At 40.9% G+C, this 27,788-nt stretch overlaps 1 protein-coding gene across 1 annotated transcript in view; it reads right to left on the bottom strand.

Moving 5' to 3' along the window:
* Positions 1 to 15,981, bottom strand: part of XKR4 (XK related 4) — a 221,715-nt gene extending 205,734 nt beyond the window's left edge. The window contains exon 1 of the mRNA XM_040550442.1: positions 15,123 to 15,981. Coding sequence (XP_040406376.1) covers positions 15,123 to 15,964 — 842 coding nt within the window. The 5' untranslated portion in view covers positions 15,965 to 15,981. The remainder of the gene's footprint in view (positions 1 to 15,122) is intronic.
* Between the last annotated feature and the right edge of the window lie 11,807 nt (positions 15,982 to 27,788).

Below are 27,788 nucleotides of genomic sequence, written 5' to 3'. Positions count from 1 at the left end.
TCCTCTTGAGTCCTTTCTAGATCTATTCAGCTTATAATGGAACTTTGGAGAAAGAATTGCTCAGCTACAGCCATCTTTGTAGGTGAAGATGTTTGTGAGAGAAGCCCTGGTTATCTTTTCACCGTATCAGCTAGATGAATGGGAGAATGCTATCAAAGTAGGAAGAGCAATTATTTCCATTCCAAGAACATGGAAAAACATGTTACTCCTCAATTGCAATCTGCTCTTTTCCTGGAGAAGCACAGCTCTGGGGTGCATCTTATCACCAAGGCAATTACATGTACCTATGTTTGATTTCATTATAGATCTTCAGGATAAACACTCTGTTATGGTTGGAAGACTTCCTAAGGATAGGCTCATTAGGAGATACAGGCACTAGAAGACACAAAGGACAAATTTAGGAAGTTATGCATTACACCTACCATCCGTTGACAGTAGGCATCCCTTGCTTTCAATGCAAAACCACTTCCACAGATGGAAACCAGAGATAAATTTGCTATGGTTCAATTGATTATAGCCACTTCACAGGAACATTTATTGTCACGCAGAGTTTAGATTGATTTTGCATGTGTAGAGCCAAAAAGGAAGAAACTTTATGCCATATTTATGATGCGCCAAGTCCAAATACAGATGAACCATTCCACATAAAGTGATGTGGAGAAGGAAAAGAGAAGCCCTAACTCGAGTTTAGGTATGACAGATATGTAGCCTTGTTCTAGTAGCACACAATGCCCATAACATAGATATACTCTGAGCTCTACATTTTCCTCCCACTAGGGAGAGGATACTGGAGTCAGAAGGAGTTCATCTATTTTTAACCATAACTATATAAGACAGAAACACAAACCTTCCCAGCACAATCAGTAGCTAACACCCTGTGATGTAGGTTTTTGGCCTACTAGCGAAAAAGGAAGAAGAAAAAGTACTACAGTCAGTGTTTAGAACAGAAAAATGTGATAAAACTTACAGAAAGCAGGTTGACCTCTGTAGATGGATATCACAGGTCAGACAGCTAGACATAGACCTTTATCCACGGAATAAAGCAAACACAGGTAACATACTTAAACTGTGCTTCTAAATAATAGTTGAAGTTTAAAAAAATAAAAAGAGACATGATTGTGAGATGTTAGTTAACAAAGGACAGAGAAAACATTCATATGTTCTAAAGCTGGTCCTAGGCAATAATTTGGATTCAGAACACAAACAGGCAAACTCTGATTTAGCATGTAATTAAGAAATCGTCTCTGAATTATGCAACTTTCATTCACTTCTTCAGAAGATATGAGAACACTGCAATCACTTGCCAAGTTTGATCCCAATGTGCCATAGGGCAAATGGAGACCCTAAACTGTCATATTCTATTTAAATCATATGTAGGCTAGAGCGAGTGCGATTGCTCGGTGTATTAAATTACTACTAGTTTGTTGATATTTCCTCATGAACAATCTATGGCTCTGAATTATTTATTGAGCAGGAAGTGGCTTTTGAAGTTAACATTATTTCTCTCTCAGAGCTAATGCTTGAATATGATAAAAATAGACGCCAAGAGAAAAAGGAAATTAAAAAAGATACTTCTGTGACCGACAGCTCATGGATTTTACCTGATTCCTTCATCTTCTTCTTCCCTTTGTGAAGCCTATATACTAAAATGATGTTCACCTTAGAAAATAAAAAAAGATGTGGGACAGCCTGTGTCAGGAAATTTCTTGCAACAAATCACACCTACGTACACATTCAGTGATGGCAATCAATAGGTGTCATAGACTATTCCCATAGCTTTGTGCTTCCTTGCCAGTAGAATACAATATCACTCAGAGAAATCCAGCTCCAAGGGAGATGCAAAACAGCCTTCCTCTGGCATCAAGAGTGGTACATCACAGAATCAAAGAGCTTTGGGTCGTAGTGGAGCTGAAGGACACTTAACTGAGCATGGAGTGCCAGTAGGAACAGGGAGAAGGACCCAATTCTTCCACGGATCCTTCAAGTTCTCAAACATTTTTCAAACCCTTGCCCCTTCAAAAGGAGTCTTCACAGGTTTTTGAGGGTGGCAGAGTGAAAACACCAATGAAGTAGTGTCAGACTCTCACAAAGTAAGATAAATCCAGTGTGACACATTCTGCATTATGATTAAATTAGAATTTATTTAGTTGAAGAGGTTTTCTCAGAATAAAGTGAATTCTTGAGTGACGGCTGCAACATGTGAACCCAAACCGATTATTTGAAATGTACATAAATAAAGTTTTGTACATAAATGAAGTTTTTAAATGTACATAAATAATCTTTATATCTCCCATTCTCCATCCACACAACTCTTAAGGTGCTATCCATGAAGAATTCTCCAAAGAATGATTTATGGCACAACATATGAAGACATATTTCTATCATATTTCTATTGTTTATAAATGAGAAAATAGCTTATACACACTAGAAATTGATTAAATGTGTCTATAAATTTTCCGTGAACAGATTTAAATATTGAGTTTATTCTTAATTCAAGGTTATTCTTCAGTTTTCAACATGCCAAAGTTAATTTCTTTAATAACCAGTCCCTCGTGTCTGCTAATTAGAAATATCCAAAACAATTTGCTATTTAAATCATGTGTCATTGCTTCTGATCCTTGATTGGATGGGGAATGAAATTAAGTAAAACCCATCTGAATTCTGAATATAACTAATGAATACATAATTAAGTTTTTTATTAATATTCTGGCTTTCAGGTTTAAAATACACCTTCCATAATATTTGCACTAATAAAGTTCAAGCTCAAGATATCAGAACAAGTCATTAACAAGGTCAAACTGAATCCATAATTGAACTTCAAAAGAATACTTGTACGTTCTTTTTTTTTTTTTTTCATGATGATCATGAACAGTGTCCTTTTAAGTTTGACTCCTATATTAGTGTTAGATGTCAAATAAAGCTACTGGACACCTTTACTCCTTAGGCATTGATATAAAATTAAAAATTAGGAAGATAGGATTTGCTGAGGTATTGAAAACATCCTGTGTTAATACAAGCTGGTAATTTAAACTCCAATTGTTTCAAAGCTCAGTGAATTATTTTATGGAAATTTAAAAGGATCCTTTAAGAATTAGCATTAGATACAAAAATTTTAAACAGTATACTCTTCCTTGTAATTCATGTCTATTTCTTACTTAGAGTATCCATTAGGAACACTTTTATGTCATTACTGAAATATACTTAATCGTAATTTAGCTGACAGTCAACATTTTTTCAAGATGTTCTTCCCATCCAATACTTTCTACACTTAAAGGAAGTCAGTCAGATCATTTGATATCTCATAAATATAAAGATGTGCATGTATCGCCTCATTTTTATCACAGAAATTGCTCATCTGTAAAACACTGCAAATAACATTGATAAAAGCTTATTAATATGAACTCTGCAGCAGCAGGACATACTACGGGTCTGGTACCTGTCCTATTAAAAGATACGAACCCTGTAGAAAAGTGCTGGCTGTTATCACAGAAGCGGCTGGCTTCCTTGGGAGAATCCACAGACTACATAATAAAGAGATAGGACATGTAGGAATAGCCATACTAAAGGAGAAGGACTGAGTCCAGCTCTGGAATTGACTTAAGAGGAGTTGGGAAAGGCACCTGTTCAGAAATACCACTCTATTTTGAGCATGTTCTTAAACCACAAGGAGTAGCAACTGCTCATTACTTGCTTTACAGAAGTACCCCCAAAACTCCAAATAATATCAGCCTTCTGCTGTGCTACGAAGTTTCTGAAGGAATGGAAAGAAATCCTTCCTCCAAAGAGCTTATTACCTTACCAGCACAGGTGAGACTGGAAACCATTAATACATTGCACAGGAAGAGAAAAGGAGACACAAGGATTAAAGACCTGCCCTGAACTGTCTGAAGTAAGTCCCACACGAAGAACCTCCCATGACCCAAATCACAGCTTGGTCATGAGACTAGTTGCTCCCTCTAGAGAGACTTTTTGGTGAAGTTAAAACCACCACACACTCATAAAACAAGTCCAACTCCCCTGTCAGCACCTACATAACAGCTCCTATCCGGCAAAGGAACAGGTCCGTTTTATCTAGAGCTCCTCTGAGCTTCTCAGCTCCTCAGCTTTCATGCTCTGCTTCTCTCTTCAGGGAAAAGCCTACGAACTGACAGTGGAGTAGCTTGTGTTAAAACTGCTAGTTTTTCCAACGGCCCTCCAGAGCAGTCATGCAGGCAAAAAAAGCCAATAGCTAATTAATTCTCTAAGTCAATTTGACTATTAATGGCATTGCTCTGCCACAGAAGTGACATTTTCAGAATAAGGACTGGTTATAGAAAAAACACATATCTAAAAAAATTTATTTTTAGGTACACGAAAAATAATGAATGGCATACTTAAGGACCAAGCACAGCCCTTAGTTCAGTAAGGTAATCTTCATATTCTGTCATCACAAGTACTTAATTAACCTATGTGGTAAAAAAGTCCTAACAAATGGTTGTTGATTGTAAATGCAATCCCTCCTTCTGACACATGCATTAATGCACTATTGTAAAAGTTCAAAGCCATTATTATTGAGTTATCTCAGCCACATTAATTATTATCTGCACTGTATTTGGCTTTACTTAGGTAAATCTTCTTTAATTGCCCAGTCTTTACTTACAGAACATCTTTGTTTAATATACTATGAACTCTGTATACAGTTATGCTTTTTCCAATAATTCCACATTAAATGTAGTTTCCACCATTATTACCAGAAAGGTAATGAGATCTACACTCACCTCATTTGTCTGCTGTCACCCACACGTCACTGTTTTTGAAGCGGAAATGTCCGGTGCTTGGAAGCTTTGGACTGAAGTTGATCCTAGCATCCTCTCTATGCTCAAAAAAAGTCCCAACACTTCTTACCAGGCCCTTTTTTAACTTAGCATATTGGATCCAGTTTAAAAAGCAGACTAACAGACAATGAAAACAGTATAAGAGATGAGGTGATGAGCTAACTTACAGCAGCAAAAGTGGGTAAGTTAAGAAAAAAGGGTGAAGGACAGGATTTTTTTACATCACTTAGCATATTATGGGTTTAATAAGTACAAATCTTTGGGGAAAGAAATCCTTAAAATATTAATTTTTTGCTTAAATGCCCTGATGATGTCCATTATGGAGAGTTGTTCAGGTTTTGAACATGTTTAACTTAAAGCATCTTTTAACTGAATATTAACTTTTTACTTTTAATTGAAAAGATAATTTATTTTGAATTGTTTTCACCTAGATCATTTTCCATGAGTACCTCAACATATTGTATAAATATTAAGCTTCAAAATATCCATATAGCAACTATATTAATAAATATATATTAAAAGACTAAGGAATAATTTCAGAAGTATAGACTACTTTTGACTGCCAATTTGAAGCACGTTAAATCTCCTCCCCTGATAACATCACTTCAGTGAAAGTAATATTGAGATATAGTTTTCCATTTCTGAAATTTAGATAGGTGAAAAAAAATGCAACCAAAATGATGCATACTGAAAATTTGGGTTCTACTTGCTGTGGAGCTTCTGGTGAGTTGGGAGACAAGAAGTTGGGAAACTAAGACACAGAATTGCTCAGGTGTTATTTCAGGCACAAAACTGTGCTTTTTACATTAAGAAAAATCAACTAAAAAAAATAAAATCCATTTTTAAGAAACTCAGAGCAAGAACCAGGGACTTAAGCATTTTTAAATATCTGTCTAATTTACTTTTGCACGAGACCACAGTCAAAAAGGATGAAACAGCTACTGAGTGACACATCAAAAAATGCCTTTTCTCTTTTTTCTAAGGTTGACTGTATATGACAGAGAAAGGTTGATGAAAAAAATGAATATACCAATCCTTCTGTCTCAGCCTATTTCAATTGTCTAGAGCTGCTCCTACAAGCTAGTCAGGTATTTTTCAAATGGATATCTACAATGATCTTGTTTGTGGCTATGCTATACATGCAAGATGAATGTTTGCAAACAGAAATACTGTCAGCATAGACATTTAGGATAAGAAAGAGAGAAGGTTAAAAGGTGGGCAACTAAAATCAATTAAGCCAAAAATAAAGGCAGGGAAATCTGTATTTGGTCCCATTTGAGGGCCTTAAGTATTAGGTCACAGAACTGTGCTCTTCCTCTCTGGCCTCATGAGTGTTACATTTCTGTCAGCATGATGATGCAGCTCCAGTGCAAAGAAGAGCAAATGTCCCCATCCAGTCTCTCCCAAGCCTCAGTAGAGAGGGCATTCTGGCAGACAGGATCTGAGCCCTCACAGCTGGAAAGGGCAGTGGGCTCAGATCTCCTGAAACCTGAACAAATACTCTAATCACAAGGGACATTTCTCCAGTACTACTTTGAAATAAGGCAGATTTGGTGATGCTTGTCAGGGATCTGAGCTCATCAATGCTCTTAAAGAAGGTTTAAACAATGCTTGACAACTGGATGCACTAAGGGATTTCAGTGCCACTCAGCCTAGTTCCTGGTTTGCAAGGGGCTTAAATGAGAAACAGGAACTCAAGCTGTGTGTACTGGGGCAATTTGGGCACAGCCAAAATGCAGAAATACAAGCCTCAAGGACTCTTTGAAGTCAAAGGTTATGGTCCATTGTAGTTAAGTTCTTCAAGGAACTTCCTAACAAGGCTGCTGAGCCCAATTTTCTAGATCATATTTTCAGGTCTATAGCCTGAAAGAACATCTAAATTCTGCTTTGCAGTGACAAGTCCTCTTTTAGATCTGGTTCACAGAAGGATTTCCATACAAAGTGAGAATATAAAGGTTAGGGCTGATGAAAAATAAGAAGCGACACAACTCCGCCCATACCCTTCTTTAAGATAAAAAAGACAACACAATTATTACGACAAAGCTGATTGTTTCACACTAACCAATATTAAACCACGAAAATGTGCCCAGTGTCTTCCTGTTCTTTTCTCTGCATGTACACTTGAAAGCTTTCAGTGTAAGGTTATATGGCTCTCTATAGAGAACTGAAGTCTGGAGCTCACTGTTACAAGGTAATCTCTTTGGACCTGCCGGAACTGATCCTAGGCACAACAGACAGAAGAACACTACTCTGAAAGAAGTTGGCAGGACCCTAGAATAGATTTAGATGTTTACATGAAAACATCCCATTATAGTGAGTAATGTAGCAAACTGTGGCACCGCTAACCTTCATTCTTAAGGACAGAAATCAATCTGATAGATAGCAGCTGACAGGGATAAGGAAAAGCATTCTTCCATCCGTAGGTTAATTCACTTTTTATTCATGGTAAAACATCTGCATCTCTCTCTGAAGCAGCTGGTACTGGTCCTTGGTACATTAGTCTTTCCTAAGTCACACCTTCCAATTTTAGAAGAACAAGAAGTTACTTTTGTTGCCACATCATTGACTGCCAAACTTCCTCTGAAAACACCCCACAAAACAGTCTCATTCCATTTGCTCCAAATCGTGATACCAAATCATTCGTAACTGATAGCATTAACCACCCCCACTGATGAGCTCTGTCAATCAAGAAGATTTATATAGCTCACCACACAAATCTTATACCATGAACATATTGAACAGCACAAACATGTTGTAGCAAAGGAAAAGTAGTGGAAATAACAATGTAGTATAGCAAATATTTTATCTGGGGAAAAAAATACCTTATTACTCTTTTCAGCCATTCCAGGAGGGAAACAAAATGAGAGGAAGAGTGATAAGGAATCACTTCAACAATCAGAGATCACAGGTAGATGCTAATTCAGGTTATGGCTGTCAGGAAATTCAAGTAAAATCTCTTGGAAAAATATATGCCCAAGGCCTATTTGTTCTTAATTCTAAAATTTACAAAAACTTACGTAAGGGTACTCTCTTTGCAGTAAACTGATGTCAAACTGGTACCGCACATTTGTATTTATTGTTGTTCAGATGACTACTGGCTGCAATTGGAGTTAAAATTGCATCTAACATTTTCTCTGTGAGTTTGTCCAGCCACATAACTCTTCTTATTTGCTGACTTCTTCTCCAGTACCTCATGCAATCACTTTTAAAATTATTCAGATGGTCTCTATTTGGTCAGTGGTTGAAGGAAAATAAGCTGGAGTTAGGTAAAAAGCATCCAAGGAGTAACTGGTATTCCTGTGCCTTTTCATAACATTTCATCTCCTTTTGTATGCTCCCTCAATTCTCTCATGCTCTCTTTCATATCAGCCTCCTTTCACTTAAACAAAACAAACAAACAAACAAAAAAACATGTTCTTTTTATAGACTGTTCGACACTTCCACTCCTATATGTCTTCTTGACACAATGTATACAACTGACAGTTGTGCTAAAATGGACAAAAATGGCACTACTTTGTAAACATATCTTTAGCAACCATAGATGTCTACTGTACCTTGAAATGTAAGCAAAAGAACTATTGATTTTGTCTGTGTACGATAAATCCCTCCCAAACAAGCTGTTTACTTGAAACTAAGTCACTGTTGTGATTAACCCACAGTATATGAAAAGCTACTTAATTGGAAGAGAGAGATGGGAGAACAAGCTACTATTGTTAAGTGACATAGATATTGATTTCATTTTAATTTTACTAGAACTTTTGTATGTTTGTAGGCAAGTCAGTCTTTACGGACAAATATTAAGGACTAACCCAGCTGACTGAGAGTACTGTTCTGGACAAGGTGGGCTACAACATAAATAACCTGAAGATATGGGGCAGGATAACTGTGATGTTCCTCATTCTTTCTTTTCCAAGGGGATTTGGACCTTTCAGCACTAAATATATTCCCTAATGCAAGTTAAACAGGAGGAAATTTTAGCCAGAAAAGTTCATCTGGTTACAAGAATTTTCTGCAAGATTACAACGTCTAAGAACAAATTATAACATGAAACATTTCTTTGAATTCATGGCATGTGTATACAGACATTCCTGCATTTCAATAGAGAACTCTAGAACAGCATCTACACATAGTGACAGGAAATCCTCTGGAGCACTAACCTTAAAATGTTATAGATTTTCCACTTCTTTGGAAAAAGCCAAATATAAATTATTCTCATCTGTAAGTTGCTAGAAAGCATCCTCTGTACAAAATATTGGTTCACCTACTAAGCCAACTGAGCAATCAGAAATTTTAGTGCCTAAGCAGTCCTTTGAAAATCCAAAAACTTATGTAAGTGATAAATATTCTCTATAGAGAGAACCCTTGTTAATTATTAAAGCAGAGTATCTTTCTTCTAAAGTACATCAGCATCTTTTACATGTAGCTTAGGTTATTAGAATAAACTGAATACCAAATCTGATTTGTATGCAGACTTATAAGAGATTTTTAAGAACATGGTAAGTAAAGCTTCACAATTGTGTTTCCAAAAAAAAAAAAAAAATATATATATATATATATATGAAAGGCACAGCCTTCATCTGCATATCACTGACTTTGGGGAAAAAAAATAAAAAATAATAAAAAAAAAGGAATGAAATATTTATACTGCTCCATGTATTAGTGAAACTTTAAATGTAGTTAGGCCACCTAGAAAGCAGTCTGCACCTTCTACTCCTGGTTTCCAGAAAAATGAAAATAACAAAAACCTTAATTCCTATTTCTGACAGTCCATCACCTTTCCCGAATCCTAAAGACTCAGCAAGCAAAATAGTTAGACAGCAGGACTTTCAGTCAAGAACTGCAGTAACTCAATAAAAGAAATATGGTATTGCTGAGTGGTAGCATTTCACTTTACTAAGACACAGATGGGGAGGATATGCAATAATCTTATCTAGGAAATGGCTATGACTCATAAATTTGGACTCAATGTGACAAATTATCTGACAGATTTCAAAACAGTTAGAAAAGCCAGTGTCAGATTGAGATATTATCACATCTCAGTGTGAAGCCCAATGGCAGCTGGAATTATTGACCATCTAACTACACCAAGCTCCTACGTTACTACTGAACAAAAGTGTCAAAACTACATGATAGAGAAAAAGTGAAAAAAAAAAAGTCTATATGAGGGTGGAGGTGGGTTGATGTAAAATCTAACGATATTTTTCCTAATTTGAACTACCTGTTCACAGTTCCAGTTTAAGGGCCCAGTCATTAATAGTGAGCACCTGAGAAAGTTGTAAGGACTTCTCATGAATCATGCAGCCACCATTTCCTTTATTATTTTGAAATTGTAAAAGCATCAGCTGATTGTAGAGGTGAAGCTTATGAGTGCAGATAATGAAATTTCTTTAGCAAATGATCCCACTCTGTGAAAAATGCCATCACAGGGTACCAGAGGAACTGGTACCTCACCCTGCTTCCAGAATCCAGCGTCACATCTACAGCCCTACTGCAACATGGTTTATTTGTTTGTTTGGTTAGTTTTTTCTTCCAAATAAGAACCATGAAGGAGAACAAAGATAACGATTTATTAAAATTACACATAAACAAATATAGCTGTAGATGAAGATGGTGCAGATATTTAGGCAGAACTGAGAGCAGAGGAGGATGCACAATGCAGGGCACTTCTGAGGAGGAAATTTTAGGAGGAAATTCGTCACTCCTAAAGGGAGGGTGGTGAAGCACCGGCACAGGTTGCCCAGAGAAGCTGTGGATGCCCCATCTCTGGAGGTGTTTAACGTTGGATGAGGCCCCGGGCAACCTGATCTAGTGGGTGGCATCCCTCCCCATGGAAGGGGGGATGCAACTAGATGTTCTGTAATGTCCCTTCCAACCCAAGCCATTCTGTGATTCTATGATCCAGGGAACCAGACCCACTTTGGAATAAACTGCCCCAAACAAGCGACACCTGCAAGGGTCAGTGATTAAGCTGGCTTATCTTCCTCCTCCTCTGTGTTGGTTCCCACACAGCTAGAAAATTTCAGCCAAAAACCCTCATTCTGTCAACAGGGATATACTTAGCCATCTCACTATCATCTCATCTACCCAGAAATAAATTTAAAGGGCAATTTAAAGTCCTCCTCTTTCCAATGATTCACCCTTCCTCTGGCCTTGTCGGCTACAGAAACTTGACAGTTGCCTCTCAGGCACTTTGACTGCAGCCTTTCAGACTAAATGACAACCTCTGAGCACTCTGAGTACCTAGGCAGCCTGCTCACACCATTCCCCTTCAAGGTACAAAGTTGTCTCGGAGACCTACTTCTTGCTTTCCAGACAGCACAAGAGGAGCACCATTGACTCCTCCAGTATGCTCCTCTTGTCTGCCCAGTTTCCACAACTCTTGGCCCCCTAAACCCCCGGCCAGACCAGTGGAATCTCATCCAGGTGGGAAAAAAAGAAAAAAAAAGAAAAAAAAAAAAGCTCTCAAGGAAACCACCTGTCTCTGAAAACACCAAATAAATGCTATTATCTCTTGCATCCAGTCACCATGTCCTGTTATCCACTGCAAGATCTGAAAGCCAGGGCTAAGCCTAGGAAGCTCAGTGTATCAAAGGGATGCTCAAGGGCAGTGTCTACATTCTTTCACGCCAGGCTCAAAGGCCAATAGTTTATCTGAATCCTACTGGCCCACATACATCCACAAAGTCCTTACAGACTATAAATTGGGGAGGGATATTAAAGCATTCACTTCCTTACAATGGAATACAAAGACCCTGTGCGTTGTATCATCTTTGTACTCCCTAGAGTCTGCTAATAAAAAGCCACATCTCTCATTACATTCTGGGGAGAACAGGGCTCCACAATGTGGCTTTCATGGCCATATATTGGTGAAAAGCAGAACACACTGAAAGTATGGGTAAGGAATGTATCTGTATCTACCTCTGAAGGCACAATGCATTTTCAAAAACCAGAAAAACTCATCGGTGATCATATTTTATTACAAAATTAGCTGCCCACAAAGGCCTTGTGTCTGCACTCAGCTGTGGCAAGCAAATCCTCAGAGACTCCACTGGAATTTTAACTGAGGGACAGTGTTCTCAGGAAGTCTGTGGATATCCAACACCCCTGAAAAGAAAATTTTAAAAAAGGTATTTATGTGCTTATTCTTCAAAATGGAAGAATTCGGTATTCTATGATTTGAGAGGGAAAAATTATACCAATTGCAAAAGAAAAAAGACCCTCTTTTATTCGGAACTGATTTGCAGCTTAGCTGTTCCTGCAGTTCCCCTTCTTTACACTAGCAAAAATTTGTTTTAATAATTTTAGATTGCCTACTTACAGTATTGTTCCATGCCGCATTAAAGACTTCATTCATTTCCCATTAGCACATTTTAGTTAAAATTAACACACAATCATTTTCAATGATCCAGCTTTCAATACGTTTGTAAACAAAAATTAATCTTGAATGCAAAATGGGGAAAAGCTTTGGAGTTGTTAAAAGTCAGCCTACAGAACTAATAACTAAAAACACATTTTTGAACTATTTTTTTTTAATCCAAGGACACTGGGATTGCCATGTGTGCCCAGTGCTCCTCAGGATGGCCTCCTTAAATAAACTGTTGACACAAATCCCCCCAAATCTTTGGCATTTAAACAAATGAAAGGAAATTGAATACTTCAAGAACTGATTCAATACTTTAAGAGGAGACAGGGGACAATGAAGGCTGAATAAAGCCAGAGTGAGCACCCATGTTCACAACAAGGCACAAACAAACCTCTCTTCACACACCTTGATATCCTTACCCACATGCAAAACTACCAAACACCCAAACCTCAGTTCTCATACCTAGGGCTTTTGTCAACAGAGAAATGACAGAAATATCACTGTCATTCATCACTTGTGTTTAATTCAATACAATAACCACTAGGAAACTTAAATATAGGTATAGAAGAGATTTAACCAAGGCCAACAGAAAAAAAAAGAAAGAGAAGCGAAAACTGAGAGCTGAGAGAAAACACACAGAGGGGGGGCACAGAGCAAAGCAAAACAGGGCTTTTCTCACCTGTGCGGACTGTGTTGCTAACACAGCCACCAAGGTCTGTTTAGCTATGTCAGAGGAGTTACACGTGCGACTAAATACACTTGATCTTCCTTCAGCCTAAACTCTCATGGGGCTGTTTGCTCAGGGCAGTGCAGATGTGACACTGTGGAGAAGAAGTTTCGGACTACAAATCGTGTACGCTCCATTTTCCAGAAAATCATGATTACTTTCCACAAATCATGCTAATTCTGAGTCCTCATTTAAACACAGAGTTTCTCAGGGATTGAGATGACCTCTCCTTTTTGATACTTATTATTGGTTTCAGATGGCTGCTAAGGATCTCCCTTATGAGGGATATACCCAGGGAATTAAAATGAAGTCACTTTAATTAATTATGATGCACTGATATGCAAGACTGCATACAATTGACCACATAATTTGTACATTTTTGAAAAGACAACAAACACAAGCACTGCTAAATTACTGACAGAAAAACAATTCTATGTCTCCATTTCACTGAAAGAAGAAAAAGATAAAGAGCATAACAGGCTAAAACATAAATAATGTCCTAACATGCCCTGTCAATTTAATATTCTGGTAGTCTTATGCTACTGCACATAAACATGAAGAAAAGCTATACATGATTAAAAGAAGCTCAGCTAGCTTTAAATACAAAGGACTAGGTAGTCTTGAAAGGAGCAAATCTTATATTAAAAGAGATTGCGCTTCACCAAAAAGCAAGCAGCTGGAGAGCTGTAAATCCCAGGCACCTCCTCTGGCAGAACTGCTGTACAATACTGTTGATCACACCCTGCTCCACCCAACCCCCTTCTCTTTGTGTTTTCCAACACAGAGTCATGACATGAGTTGTTAAACTCTCTTCTGTGTCACTCAGCATGTCACACACTCTATCTTTTATGCAGACAAATATTGACATGAATTTGTATGTACAACTTGAGCCATTATATCTACCCTTCTGTCTCTAGAGAACTAGCACTAAACATTATATAAAAGCCATCTCATTCAGCAAGCCCTAAATTTATCTTGGGTTCAGCCATGGAGGTAGAGCATACAAGAGCTTACAAGCATGCAAGATCTAGAACAAAGCATCGCTTTTCATTTAGAAATCCCTTTTCCAGTCCAGTTGTGCCATACCTTATAACAAGCACACTAGTAACTTCAAGTCAGTTTCACAAGCATAGAAAATTCTACAAGCATAGAAAATTCTACATAGAAAATTCTTCGAGTAGAATCTCGAATGTGGATGACAGCTATGGCACCCCAAGGTCTTCAGTCTGTTACCTTGTAGCACTTGTGATCCTTGATGCTTAAAGGCCACAAACAGAGCTGAGCTGCATGAACACAGAGTAAAAGACAGTCTCTGACCACATCGGGGATTACGAATGAGATTAAGAATCCAAAGGAGAGAAGTTTAGAGTAACAACGAATTAAACTCTCTAATGAAATAATTCTGAAATAGCAGGGTTTCCAAAGCAAACTTGAGGTATTTCCTTTCCACCCATTGAACGAGAAACCCCCAAAGTGCTTTCAACTGTTGCTTGAGTGCCCTGCCCTGCTGGATGAGTAGCACAACGCAGCACCTGTCTGCCCCAATCCCAGATGGAAACTTCAACTCCTAATACACTACACACGCTGAACTTTGCCCTGCTTGGGCAGCACGAAATGTATTTTCAGGGCGTTTGCTCTCCATAAAATTCTTCACTGGAAGTATGCTTAAAACCCAGGAAAGCATTACTTTTGCAAACTATGATGTCATCTCCCTTTGCAGCAGGCGCCCTCCACAGCCCACCTGAGCACACCCTTTCGGTGAAGCACACACCATTGCTTGCGAGCGCTTTTGCCGGCAGCGGCTCAAAAGTTTGATGGAGGAGGCATTCTCTGCTACATCCCATATGTACAAACACATATTCTTGGCAAGGAGCGGATGCAGAACAGAGCATTTGCCCACTCACACCGTGCCAAGACCCCGCACCGGGGGGGTTGCACGGGCGCTTCCCGAAACTCCTCGCTGCTGCCAGTGAAGTTCCCGGCCGGCGGCCACGCACGCCGCAGAGGCTGGATAGTGTCGGGATGCTCCCCCTTTCCCCTTCTTTCTTCACTAACTCCTCGCACGGGTTCCCCGGGACCTTCCGACGGGTCCCGGCGCCCAGGGGCTGCAGCCGGGCGCGGCGCCCCCCGACGGGGCGGGACGCCCCAGGAGGGACCCCCGGCAGCCTCCGACCGCTCTCCCGCCCCCTTCCCGGCCCCCCTCCCGGCTCCTGCTCACCTCCAGACCTGCCCGAGCTGCAGGATGTGGACAAGCGACTGCAGGAGCCAGACGCAGAAGGCGCACGACGCCGACCTGCCGCCGCGGTTGCCGGCGGGGCCGCTGCCGGCGGCGTTGCTGCTGCCGCTGCTGCTGCTGTTGGTGGCGTTGCTCTTGCTGGCGGTGGACGCCTGCCGCTGCGGCGTGCAGGGCCGGGCGGCGTCGATGTCCGCGGCCGCCGAGCTGCTGCTCACCAGCAGCTTGCTCTCGGCCCCGGGGCAGTGCCCGGCGGCGGCAGCGGCTGCGGTGCTGTCCTCCGTGCTGAAGTCGTGCGCGAACCAGCGGAAGCTGAAGACCTGCACGGAGAGGGAGCCCAGCAGCACGAAGAAGAGCGTGAGCCCGAACCACCAGCGCTGGCCCCGCAGGTAGTAGTCGACCGCCAGCCAGATGTCGGTGCCCACGTCCGCGAAGTACACGGCCAGGGCGGCCAGGATCCAGAGGCAGTCCCAGAGCGAGTAGCGCCGCTGCTCCCTGCCCAGCCGCAGGCACAGCGAGGACGAGCCCCCGCCCGAGCCCCGCGAGCCTCCGCCGCCGCCCCCGTCTCCTCCTCTGCCGCCGCCGCAGCAGCAGCAGCAGCAGCAGCGGGAGCCGCCGCCCGAGCCGTCCCCGCCGCCGCCGCCGCCGCCGCAGCAGCCGCCCCCGGGCGCCTCGTCGTCGTCGCTGCCGCCGCCCGGCCCGGAGCCGGCGGGCAGCCCCGGGGCCAGCGCCTGCACGGAGCCCGAGTGCTCCGAGTTCTGCAGCGGCGTGAACGCCACCTCGCCGCCCTTCTTCATCTTCCGCCGCCCGTCCGACTTCGCGGCCATGATGCCTCCCTCGGCCCCGCCGGAGAGCGAGCGGGAGCGCCGGGCGCTCCTTTATCCCGCGCCTCCCCCTGCTCCTCCTCCTCCTCCCCCTGCCTCCTGCCTCCCGCCCTCCGCCGCGGCCCCCGCCGCTCCCCGCGGCCCCTGCTCCGCGCCCCGCGCCCGCGGGCGGCTCCTCCGCGCCGACCGCGCCCGCAGCGCCGCCTGCCTGCGGCGAGCCGCGCTCAGCCCGCTCCCCCCTTCGCCGCCGCCTTCCCCTCCTCCTCCTCCTCCTCCTCCTCCTCCTCCTCCTCCTCCTCCGGCGGTACCGGGGCCGCCGCCGCGCTCTGCCCGAGCCGGGAGCGGGCAGGGCAGCGCTGCCCGGAGCCGAGCATCCCTCCCCGCCTCCCCGCCCGCCTCCGCCCGCCCCGCCGCCGCCGCCGCCCAGCTGACTGACGCCGAGGAAGAGGATGACCTCATCCTTCCTCTCCCCCCGCCGCCGCCCCCCGACCGCCACCGGCACCGGCGCCGGCGCAGGGGCGGCGAAGGGGAAAGGGGCGCTCGGCCGCCGCCCGGCTGGGAAGGGCACGGGGCGGCCAAGGGGAGCCGGGTGGGGCGCGGAGGCACCTCCGGGGCGTGTCGGGGGGCGGCGGGGTGGGGACGGGGAGCGCCGTGCCCCGGGGTAACGGGAGGGGCGCGGTGCCGTCGGGGCGAGGACGGGGGATGGGGAGGGTCCGCGGGGAGCCCGGCGAGTTCCTCGCTGAGCAGCCCCTGCCCCTGCCCCTGCCCGTCCCGTCGGAAACGCTGCTCTAGTTGCCGCAAGTTGGCGAGATGCAAGCGGGAGAGGTGCGATTCCCAATTTATGCCGTGACTCACACTTTCTTAGAGGCGTTTGGGGGAAGGTGAGGAGACACCGCTTTATTCCTCCACCCGGAGAAATGGCATTTGATGCACACCCATCTGATGCGCACCCATCTGATGCCCACCCATTTTACCCACACCCTTCCCCATGCAAAATCCCCCAGGACCGTTTCGCCGCCCCATCCCCGCAGCCCCGGTTGCCCCCGGAGCGAGGCCGCTCTGTAAAGCTCGCCCCCCGGGGCTCGGCAGCAGGGGTGCCCGCAGAGGTCCCCTTTAATCGAGGAGCCCCCCAGGGCGGAGCTGCCGGCACCCCCGGGCTGCCCCTGCGCAGCCTCCGCCCTCGGGGGCTCCCCGGTGCTGGAGGCCGGCAGCCTCCCGTCCCCCAAATCAGCCCCCGCTGCCGTGGGTGGGGAGAGCGTCTGCTACCTTCCCTCGGCCCTTCTGCTCATTTAGGGTACATACCTAAAAGGTACGGGATGAGCGACTGATTTACCTTTTTTTTTTTTTTTCCCTGCAGAATATTTTAGATGCATGCCTTCTCCCTCCTTTCCCTCCTTAAAATAGAGCAGTGAGATAGTTCAACCACGTTGCTGGAATATCTTAATGGGAATGCCAATGAGACTATGATAGGGTACGGTTACATTAAGATATCTGACTAAATATAGCCCTTTCAAATTCATTAATTAAAGAGAAGTTATATGGACAGCTAAAAATTATGCCTTCTAACTCTTGAATGTGCACAGTAAGTATAAAGTTGCCTTCTGGAGATTAGCTTGTACTGATACATGCCTCAGATTTCAGGAAAAGATTACAGCATGCGTTGCTGCATTATTCAAGGAGTGTTAAGCACACAGAGATCAGGCTTTGAAAGGTGAAGAGCACACATAAGCCTAATTTTGCTTGTTCTTTTGCATGTTACCACACATTACAAGTGTCTTTAATTACATCATCACATAATGGTTCTTAATATACATTTCCTCTGCAATCTCTGTTGCAGTGGTATAGCTGTACTTTTACTTCTGTTCCTTTTGTAACCCCACATTAATTTCACTCTCATTATGGTCCATATGATCTTTATTGCCTTAGACTTTTAATGCAAATTGCTTCTTTCTAGAGGTATATTTTAATAATTCAGTCAGCACCTATATTTAATACAATATATCCACTTAAGATTCCCTAGTCAGCAGAGAAGGTGCTTAATACTGAAGCTAATTTATCTGCAAGTTGGTGGTTTATATATATCAACAAGTTCCCAAGTTATTCTGTTTATTGTTACATCTTTAATAAAATGCTCTAGTGTGCCTTTTAAGTTACTTTAACTCAGTCTGCTTGACATATACAGATCCAAAAGACGCTACAAATTTATAGTGGAGGTTATAGGGTGATATGGGATTGCTGAGGGAACAACTGTGCTCTTGGAGCTGAAACCCTAGCCTCACATGGTTGGGATGGGAGAGAGGGAAGAGAATGGATGTTTTCCCCTCCTCTCCTCTCCTCTCCTCCTCTCCTCTCCTCTCCTCTCCTCTCCTCTCCTCTCCTCTCCTCTCCTCTCCTCTCCTCCTCCTCTCCTCTCCTCTCCTCTCCTCTCCTCTCCTCTCTCCTCTCCTCTCCTCTCCTCTCCCTCTCCTCTCATCTTTATTTTTGTTGTTGTTGTTTTTGTTTATTTTGTTTGCTTGGTCTGTTTTTCTCTTCTTGGATTCAGCTATTGTGGCATTTGTGAGTGGAATAATATTCTTTCTCACTGCTTTTCATGCTTAAAATATCTCTCTGCAAAACAAAGGCAGTGAGGTAGATGAACATTTAAACCTAAATTAAATTCAAGGCTGTGTAATACTTCCAGAGGAATGTCTTCTGTTTTGTTTTCTAATTTAAAAGATAACAAATGGAAAGGGTCCCAAATAATATGTAAGTGTTGAAGAAATTGCTTCCAAGAAACAGAAATAAATTTCCTCTTTGTTACACTGGCATAGATTCTATGGAGCTGTATCAGGGCCAGAAAAGTTTGTATACACACAGTGTACAAACCAGCATGCCTTCAACAAGCCAATGTTGTTGCTAAACCTCAGAAATTATTAATTATGAAATATAATTGAAGGGCAAAAATGTGATCGCAGACATCAATACATATTTCATTAACTCAAGTACAGACACATCCATTTCTCATGTAAAGCTACTTTTTTCTCTGAAGCACATTTTATTCGTGGCTTTCTTTTTTTCCACCTTTCTTTGAAGAAAGCGTTTTCATGGGTATCACAAGTACTGCTTTTGCCTTGTTCTGAATTGCAGCTGACGTTTGCTTTATTATTTTTTTTTTTAATCCCCCTTAAAACACCAAACTGCAAACCACCTTTGTCTTGTTTCGGAACACTTTTTTTTTTTTTTTTTTTTTTTTTTCCTGCTTTTCATTGTAGACTGTTAACAACTCAAACCTAAATGTCCAGGAAATACACTTTGGGCTCCAATCCTCTTATCTTTCCACTGTTTTTTGTTTGTTTGTTTGTTTGTTTTTGTTTTTGTTTATTTGTTTTTGTTTGTTTGTTTTTGTTTTGTTTTGTTTTTCCCCAGATTCCCAACCACTATCATTTTCACAGTCTTCTTTAGCTATATAGCAAAGAAAGCCCTACCAAAATATACTCAAGCTCTGCTTGTAGTCCTCTCATTTCACCATTAGAATATCTTTATTCTCTATAACTATGACAATTTTTTGCATGTATCCATTCCAGACTATTCCCAAATCTATTTTCTTTCAGTGGGCAGCACTTCTGGCAAATGCAGCTTGGTGCTTAATCTTTCTGCATTTTCTTCTAGCTCAGAGTAACCGAAGCATTAGAACAATGCCATGTGGCAGTATTTTGGCACAAAAGCCTGCATTTCTTACCAGACTCAGTCTTTTGGAGACTAGTTCTGGCAGTTCTGTGTCATGAAGTTGATGTGCAGAACACTGCTGTTCTGGCAGGGCTTGGTTCCTCCTGCTGAGCAGTGCTCCCAAGAAGGTTCCCTCAGAAAGAAATGAAGTCCCAAGTCATAAGGAGCTCTTCAGTGACTTCTTCCAGAAGATCTTGTGATTCTGCTAGCAAATTTGCTCCCTCTCCTCCTTCCTTCATTCCTCCTTCTTTTCTAACTACCTTCCTATACCTGTTTTACATGCCTTTTCCTGCGCTGTTTCTTGTTGTGCATGATGTAAAGCTGGAGTGATCTGACAGAGAATCTGATGAACATCCATTTTCTTTATTCATTCACTCTGACATAGCCTCAGTAGTGTGTCTTCCATACTTTTGACTTTAAGCAATATTCCATATGAAAGCAGTGCTTCTCAGGCACACGTGCATACAAACATGCAACTCAATTACTTTAGAACTGGCAAATGAAAATTACTTTACAAAATGTTCACAAGTTTCAGATGCTTTCACCAGGTTTGTGTTTAGGTTACACAAATGCCAGTAGAAGTTGTGATATAGAATATAACTTTAATATTTACACACTAAACTATTTAATTGCCTTTTTGCCCAAATAGCCTCATTCACATGGGGCACAGGCCATTGTATGTTCTGATAACATAGATACTTCACTGGAAAGGGAGAAGGCATTTCCTTTCAATAAAACTAGTATTTCATTGAATTAACAAAAACTCAAATCAGAAATACATTGGTAAATTGGTAAATTATTTAGAAAATCAATATTAAATTTCTATTAAAAAACACTGAGTATTAACAATTATTGCTTGCTTGCTTTAGCTTGAAATTACTTTATTTATAGGTCTACAGGTAGATTCACACAAAAATGTTCTTGAACTATAAAATAGCCTTTAAAATTGAGAAGGGTGAATCAAGTATTTTAATATGTTAGTTCAATTTTACAATTACAAAAAATACTCTGAAATCTTCACTGGTTTCAGAAATTACTTAGTTTTGTAATATACCTCTAGATGTATTTCTTACACGTAGATCTCTTCTTTGTAACATGTAGGTCATGAAAATCCAACCCATATGCACCTACCTCAGAAGATGTGCAAAGTAGGAGATTCAATGTAGCAGGGCTCTTAGGTGCACACCAGACTTTAGCTAGACTATACGTCAAGCTTAGTGGGATAGTTTATATACTTATGATTTAGGCATATACTTTTGTTTTAGACGTATACTTAAATTTCATGGTGCATTGGGGGCTGTAGTTTCTTGTGTTATATTTATTTCCAGAATGTCTAGGCATTAAATACATGTCAATACATTCCACTGCTTACTCAAAACAACAAGTCCAAGTTTATGGGGCCAGAATGATTGAGAGCATCACTGCTTTGATGACACCATACTGACTTTAATGTTATATATGAAAGAAGAAATGGCTTCTTAGACATTTTGAAAGATTCAACTCAAGACTTCTTAAATTTACATTTATTAATTAGAAATGGGATGTCAGTTACCTTTCATGTTACTTCACACTATGTATTTAAAAGCATAATCAAATATAGACATAAATATATAATGAGTGATAGCAGAAGACATAGACATATGGGAAGACATCACAGGAAGTGAGCTTACAGCCAAGCTTTGTACAAGGCGTACAACTCTTTCATTGCCATTCTGCATGCAGAACCCAAGAAGCAAGCAAGTAAATCACACTTTATAATAAATGGAAAAAAACATTTATGGAATGCTCAAGGGAATATTAACATGTCCTATGTATGAGACTACATTTAATATACAATTAAGAATTTTCAAAAGTTTGAAAAAGACGGTAATAAGTCCCATTTTCTTTCCCATTTTTTTGCTTCACCTGTTTAAAACTGGGGCTTTGAGCAACCTGGTCTGGTGGGAGGTATCTCTGCCCATGGCAGGGGAGTTGGAATTTGATGACCTTTGAGGTCCCTTCTAACACAAACCATTCTACCATGCTATGATTCTATGAAAGTGAACTCATGCCAAGCAAAAGAGTTGTAAAATAAAGATTCAGGCACAGCACAGAAAGTTCTGATGCTTCTTAGCACTGGTCAGTACAGAGGAGTTCGCTGACTTTTTGAGACTGCTGCTTTTCTTTATGGGGAAGGAGTCCAAAGGAACATTATAAATTGATGTGTGAGCAGAGGATGTTTACATTTGCAAGCACTTCTATAAATACTAACACTAACAGCCCACTGGACTAGATGGTGTTCATCCAAGACTTCTAAAGGAACTCAAAGGAGCACTTGAAACATCTTTTTTCTTATTCTGATTCCATTTCCACAACTGACAAGCTAAAAAATGGATAGATCTAATACAACTGCTCATATATACTTAGGGGGAGGGAATGCTTTCTTTAGTATGACGAGTTTCAGCTAGGCAGTACTTGGAATTGCTCAGAGATTAAATGGTCCAATGAGTCAGTCAGAACATGGCTATATTTTTTGAAATCCTTAACATCATTAACAGAAGAGACTGAGATACTCATAGGGCTTGAACAGACAGAAATATGTCAGCTAGATCAACTTAACATATATTTATAAAAGCACACCAGGAGAACTAGATACGGAAAAAAGATACAGTTAACTAATACTGGAGTTGAATGGTTGCCATCAGACTCTGTTATGTTTAAGAGTCTATGCTATGTTTCTAGAGTCTGTATTTTAGCACTCTGCTCCAGCTTGAGGCTTTCTCTGTAAAATGAAATGTTATTGCTTCACTATAATAATAGCAATAATAAGAATAACAAAATCCTCTAGCCAGTGCCCTGTCATCTGTAATGACAGGAGGCAGCAGGGAGAGGCAGCAAAAGTCAAACCCTTCTCTCCACTACAGCCTTGCCTCTTCCAACTGGTTGAGTTATCTGCTCCTTCCGTGGCTCCCAAGGATGCCAAATGCTTGGGTCTCTTGCTGACCCAGGCAGTCTCATTTCTGTGCTACACCCCTGTTCCCTGTGGAGGCACCACGGGTGTCATACATGCTCAGGGCCTCTATGTGCAGGGTGGGCTGCTGGCAGCAGAAAAGCAAGGCTTCTAGTCTGTGCAGCAACAACAGAGTGCACATGAGCTGGTACCTCTGCAATATTTCTCTGGCCAGCTCTTTTGTCCCTTTCCACTTGCAGGGGACACATATTAAGTGGCTTGTGTGCCAAACACAACAGGCATCACTGTATACCATGTGGAAGAGGCAAGGTTAGAGTTTAGCTCTCGTCACAAGCTAAATATGCTAACCGGCATGTCTTTGAAGCAAGACCTGATAAGGACGTTATGGTATTTCAAGCTTTCTTATCAAAGTGTAATCCCCTAGCAATATGTGCTGCAAGCACCTGTGATGCACTTGAAATGAAACCCTCTTCTGTGGTGGAGTTCTGGATGTAAAAGGGTGGAGGTGTTTACGTGACTCTGGATCCAGGGGAGTGAATCCAACATCTGATTTGTACACTGTATAAGTAGAGGAAATAATTTTCAAATAAGGATGCCAGCTGCTGAAAGAGGGTATTCACTGCTAGTAATGAAAAACAGATTAGGAAGGCATTATTTACACTTGATAAATCAGAGATGGCATCAAAGAGAGCTAGTATTACAAACTATTAATGAAAGACATAATAATGAAACAAATCACATAATAGATCACAACGAAGTGATTCAGTGTAATGAATACTGATACTAAGTAAGTGAACTGTGCACTCTAGGGATACAATTTTAAATCCATTCCAGTGTGCATGGTAGCAGTGTAAGCAAAAAGAGCACTTTTAGAAGAAATTTACTCTGTTCCTTTGCTCACTCCGATCACATCCACACTTTACCAGCTCTTCTTTTGATGACATATAAGGTAGATAAAAATAAAAGTACCTACCAAGACCTGTTATATTTATTATTTTCTGAGTCAAAGTAACAACTGAAATCTCATCACCCATGCAGATATTGGCCAACATTCTTCATTTCAAATAATAATGTGCGTAAATAAACATTAAACATACTAAAAAGTCAGACAACATTTCATAGATCAGAAATTTATTTAATTCTTATAATTATAGGAAGCACATTGCTGCTACAAAATGTGGTAGTGCCTTAAAAGTGAAACGTCTAAAATTCAGATCTTCATACAGATTTTAAATTTTGGAGGTACTAAGGGTGGGGTCTTTGATTAAGCAGAGAGATGCCTTATGTAACTAACATACAGTATATGTATTCTGATTACATACATGAAACTTCGAGTGGTGTGTAACTCATGATTTCATTTCAGACTCATCTGTATCCTAAACTCTTTCTCAGTCAACTCAGTCAACTCTGGCAATATGAAAGTTTACCAAAACAAACATTGATCTACTTATTAGACATTCATGCATTATAGCTACATATTTTTCTATTTATTGTGCATTTTCAAAAAGAACTGGTATTTTTTGAAGTAAAGGCATTCACACATAGATTTAGAGAGGCAGATGGATGCGTAAGAATAGGCACTGTAAAAATCAGCAAGCTGAACAGGGAGTTGCTTAAGTTACCCGGTAAGCTATTGCAATGGTAGTGATAACAGATGATGGAAAAGTCTCTCTTAAAAGTTCTTAGCTGAGGTTCTGGCTCAGCCACAAGATTTTGCAATCAAATGTCAGTGGGAAACTTACTGACACAGAGTGAACTCTTGAATAACACGTTCTTTATTCCTGACTGTTACATACATGGTATCTTGTAGGAAAAGGAAGTAATACATGCTAAGTCTAAAGAGTTGTGCAGTTTGTTTGGAAAATGATTCTGAGGAAATATAAATTGTAATAAATGTTGAAATTGAAACAATTTATCAGTTTAATAAATATTGACAGATTTGACCCAAGCTAAATTGAAATTATTCACAAATTATTACTGAAATAAAAATGTTTAAACATGTTACTACATATGTCTACCATCATGAATGCTCAGCTCAAGTCCACAGTGCCATGTTACAGATCTCAATTTATGTTTTCTAAATTTCAGTCATGAAAAATTTTTGAGCAGCTCTTATAGGATTGGAATGCAGTGTTCACATTAGACATGTTTAATTTACTGTGATGTTTTTAATGCATTGTTTTGACATTCCTTCACAGTAATTACAATACCTTCAGAATTAAAAAATACAAGTAAATCAAATAAGCAGGAATTTAGATAAGCAGTACACTCAGAAAGAATCAGAAAACAAGGAGCTATGGATAAAGTTGCACCACAGTGCTGCCTTCACTTCCATCCTCAGCAAGCCACCTAAAGAGAAAAGCACAGAACATGTTCATAGATACAGTATATTCAGAAGACATGTAGATGCCTTTTAGGGACATGGTTTAGTGGTAGACTTGGCAGTGCTAGGTTAATGGTTGGGCTTGATGATCTTAGAGGTCTTTTACAATCTAAATAATTCTATGTTTCTATATATAAAACTTAACAAACAGACAAAGGGCTTGCTTCTGCACCTTTCTATTCCTAAGAGAGTTTCAACATTGACTTATACAGGAGGAGTAACCAATCTGAAGTGTGGTGTTTCTTTCAGTATCCATATGTGCATAATTTTAAAGTAACTGTATAACTATATTAAATATACATACATCTTATGTGTAGATTGCATAACAACAGGTGATGAGTAGATTGTTTCATTGAGTGGTAAAAATCAGGATATTTTAGAGTAAGAAAGTGTGTTCTGTGATAGTAAGCTATTGTCCATTTATTCCGTACAAGGGACTGTTTATTTCTCATATCTCCTTGGCTTACAAAGTACTGGTGGGCCTTAACCATGCCCCGTAAGATCCTACAGGGGTTTTACCATCGACTATACCAGAAACCCGCCTGAATCTAAAACTCAGATAGACTGGTTAACTGGAACCATGGAGGCAATGACATTCACTTCCAAAGAGATTTTCCAAAGCTTCTGCTTCTTTTAATGCTTCTGCAAGGCTTAAGCCAGACTAGCTGATGTCATTTCTACTTAGTAACGAGTATGGGAGGAATTCCCAGCTGGTATAGCATTAACGTAGTTCACATCTGAAATTGCACTGTTGAACAGCTGGGAGATACATCTGAAGCCAAACAGTTCCAGGCTGCAACATAACTAGTCTTGCCAGATAAAATGCCAAGTTAGTAAAGGATGCAGAGCTCCTTTCACGTTTCTCAATGATGAATGTCTTTTAGAGACAGCATTTGTATCAGAGGATATGAGAGGAATTTGTTTGTTTGTTTGTTTGTTTTGGTGGGGTGGGTGCGGGAGGAGAGAATAAACACATTCCCTATTTACCCAATAGGATATGACATGAGCATTTTGTGCAAGCTGGAAAAGGGACATGTACTTATAGTTTCCTGTATCTCAGGAGTGCCCCATAGCTTCTGTGTCAGTCAATACTCTGGGGTGCCATGATGACAGAAAGCAGCTTGGCAGAAAAAAAACTTGGGGGTCCTGGTGGACACCAAGCTGAATGTGAGCCAGTGATGTGTCCTTGCAGCAAAGGTCACTAATGGTATCCTGGGCTGCATTAGGCTAAGTGTTGCTAGCAGGTCAAGGGAGGTGATCCTTCACCTCCACTCAGCACTGGTTGACCGAGATGACCTCCAGAGGTCCCTTCCAACCACTCAGTGATTCTATGACATCAGCTGAAAATCCTCTCATGGATTGTGTTGCACAACTAAGTGATATTGTGATCTAAGAAATTTCACTCATGCCCATTAACTTAAATTTAGGTATCTAGAAGATTAGAGCATGTGTTTGGAGGAAGTTTTATGGAACCTACAAGAAGACTTTAGTGCAGTGCTGTGTAGAGATATATTCTGAGATATTGCATGACATTAATCATGTTTTGTAGAGCTGGCCACTGCAAGCTGCAGACCAGGCACTGTCAGGTACTGAGGGCTTGAAGCTTCTGTTGAGGCTGCTAACAGTTCTGCACTCTCATGACTTAGATTGTAGAGTCTAACTGATTATCCAGGAATAAAAAATAAAATTAAAAAAATATATATGCTTTTTTTTTGGTTTCAGGTTTGAGATTTGGCTTTGATGAATTGTCAAGTTTACAGAAACGTTCTGAAGAATTAAATTAAATATTCTTGGCTACCATTTATGTTTTCAGATCACCAGGCAACATCCCTCTTCCTAGATATTGAAAACTTGTAATATTTCATACTTCTCTGCTCTCCAGATGCATTAAAATTTTATTTTACACTTAGAAAGACAAGGATGTGTTTGCTTCTGTTGTTTACTCTGAAATGTATTAAGCTGCAAACTGTATGCTGTAATGGATGGTCACCCCAAATATACCTTTCAGTTTAATCTGCAACTTCTGAAAGTGTATTGTTTCAGTTTGACACAGACTGAAGTGGATCTTCCCTTTGTACATTAGAACCTGTTTACCCTAAAACCCCTTTGTCTGAATAAATTTCTAAATTTACCTCTTACATGTCATTGTAAAAAAATTTCTGTTAACTTTATTACATTCAGCTGAACATATCTTAGACTGATACTAGGTAGACGTTGAAACAGAAGGATTTTAATGTTTCTATTATAAAAACAAAAACAAAAAGACTTTTTTTCTCCAGAATTGTATCTATACTGCCATATCCTACTATCTGCCCACCATCCCTTATTTCTAATTCTCTCTCATGTCTGTGTACATATGATATGCTAGTCAGAGCTACATACGTGCTAATACTTGTGCAATGGTTCACCAGACAGCTTCTACTTCATGAAAATGGCATACTACTATCTTCTCTCAGCAAAGGCACTCAAATACATCTGTCTCTTCTACAACCATCCAGTTTTAATAACATGGAAAAATACAATGTCTTCCTCTAAATATTCTTCTGGCAAATTAGATGGAAAATGGTCAAAAGGTTCAAAAGTTACCGGGGATGGACTGATAGAAAAACAGCATGGTTTCAAAATTCGTACTGTTTTAGGAAACCAGAAGAGAAACAACTGAGAGACTAAAAAGACCACTAGTAGTTGTTGTTATGAAGAAAACAGCACCTACAGAGTAATAATGAATTGATCTACTGACCTGTTACAGTTGAAGCAATACACTGAATTCCTAGATGCATCTGTGATTT

Source organism: Cygnus olor, chromosome 2 (assembly GCF_009769625.2).
Source record: "Cygnus olor isolate bCygOlo1 chromosome 2, bCygOlo1.pri.v2, whole genome shotgun sequence".
In the NCBI taxonomy this organism is placed as follows: domain Eukaryota; kingdom Metazoa; phylum Chordata; class Aves; order Anseriformes; family Anatidae; genus Cygnus; species Cygnus olor.
This window is presented reverse-complemented; position numbering and strand designations above follow the sequence as displayed.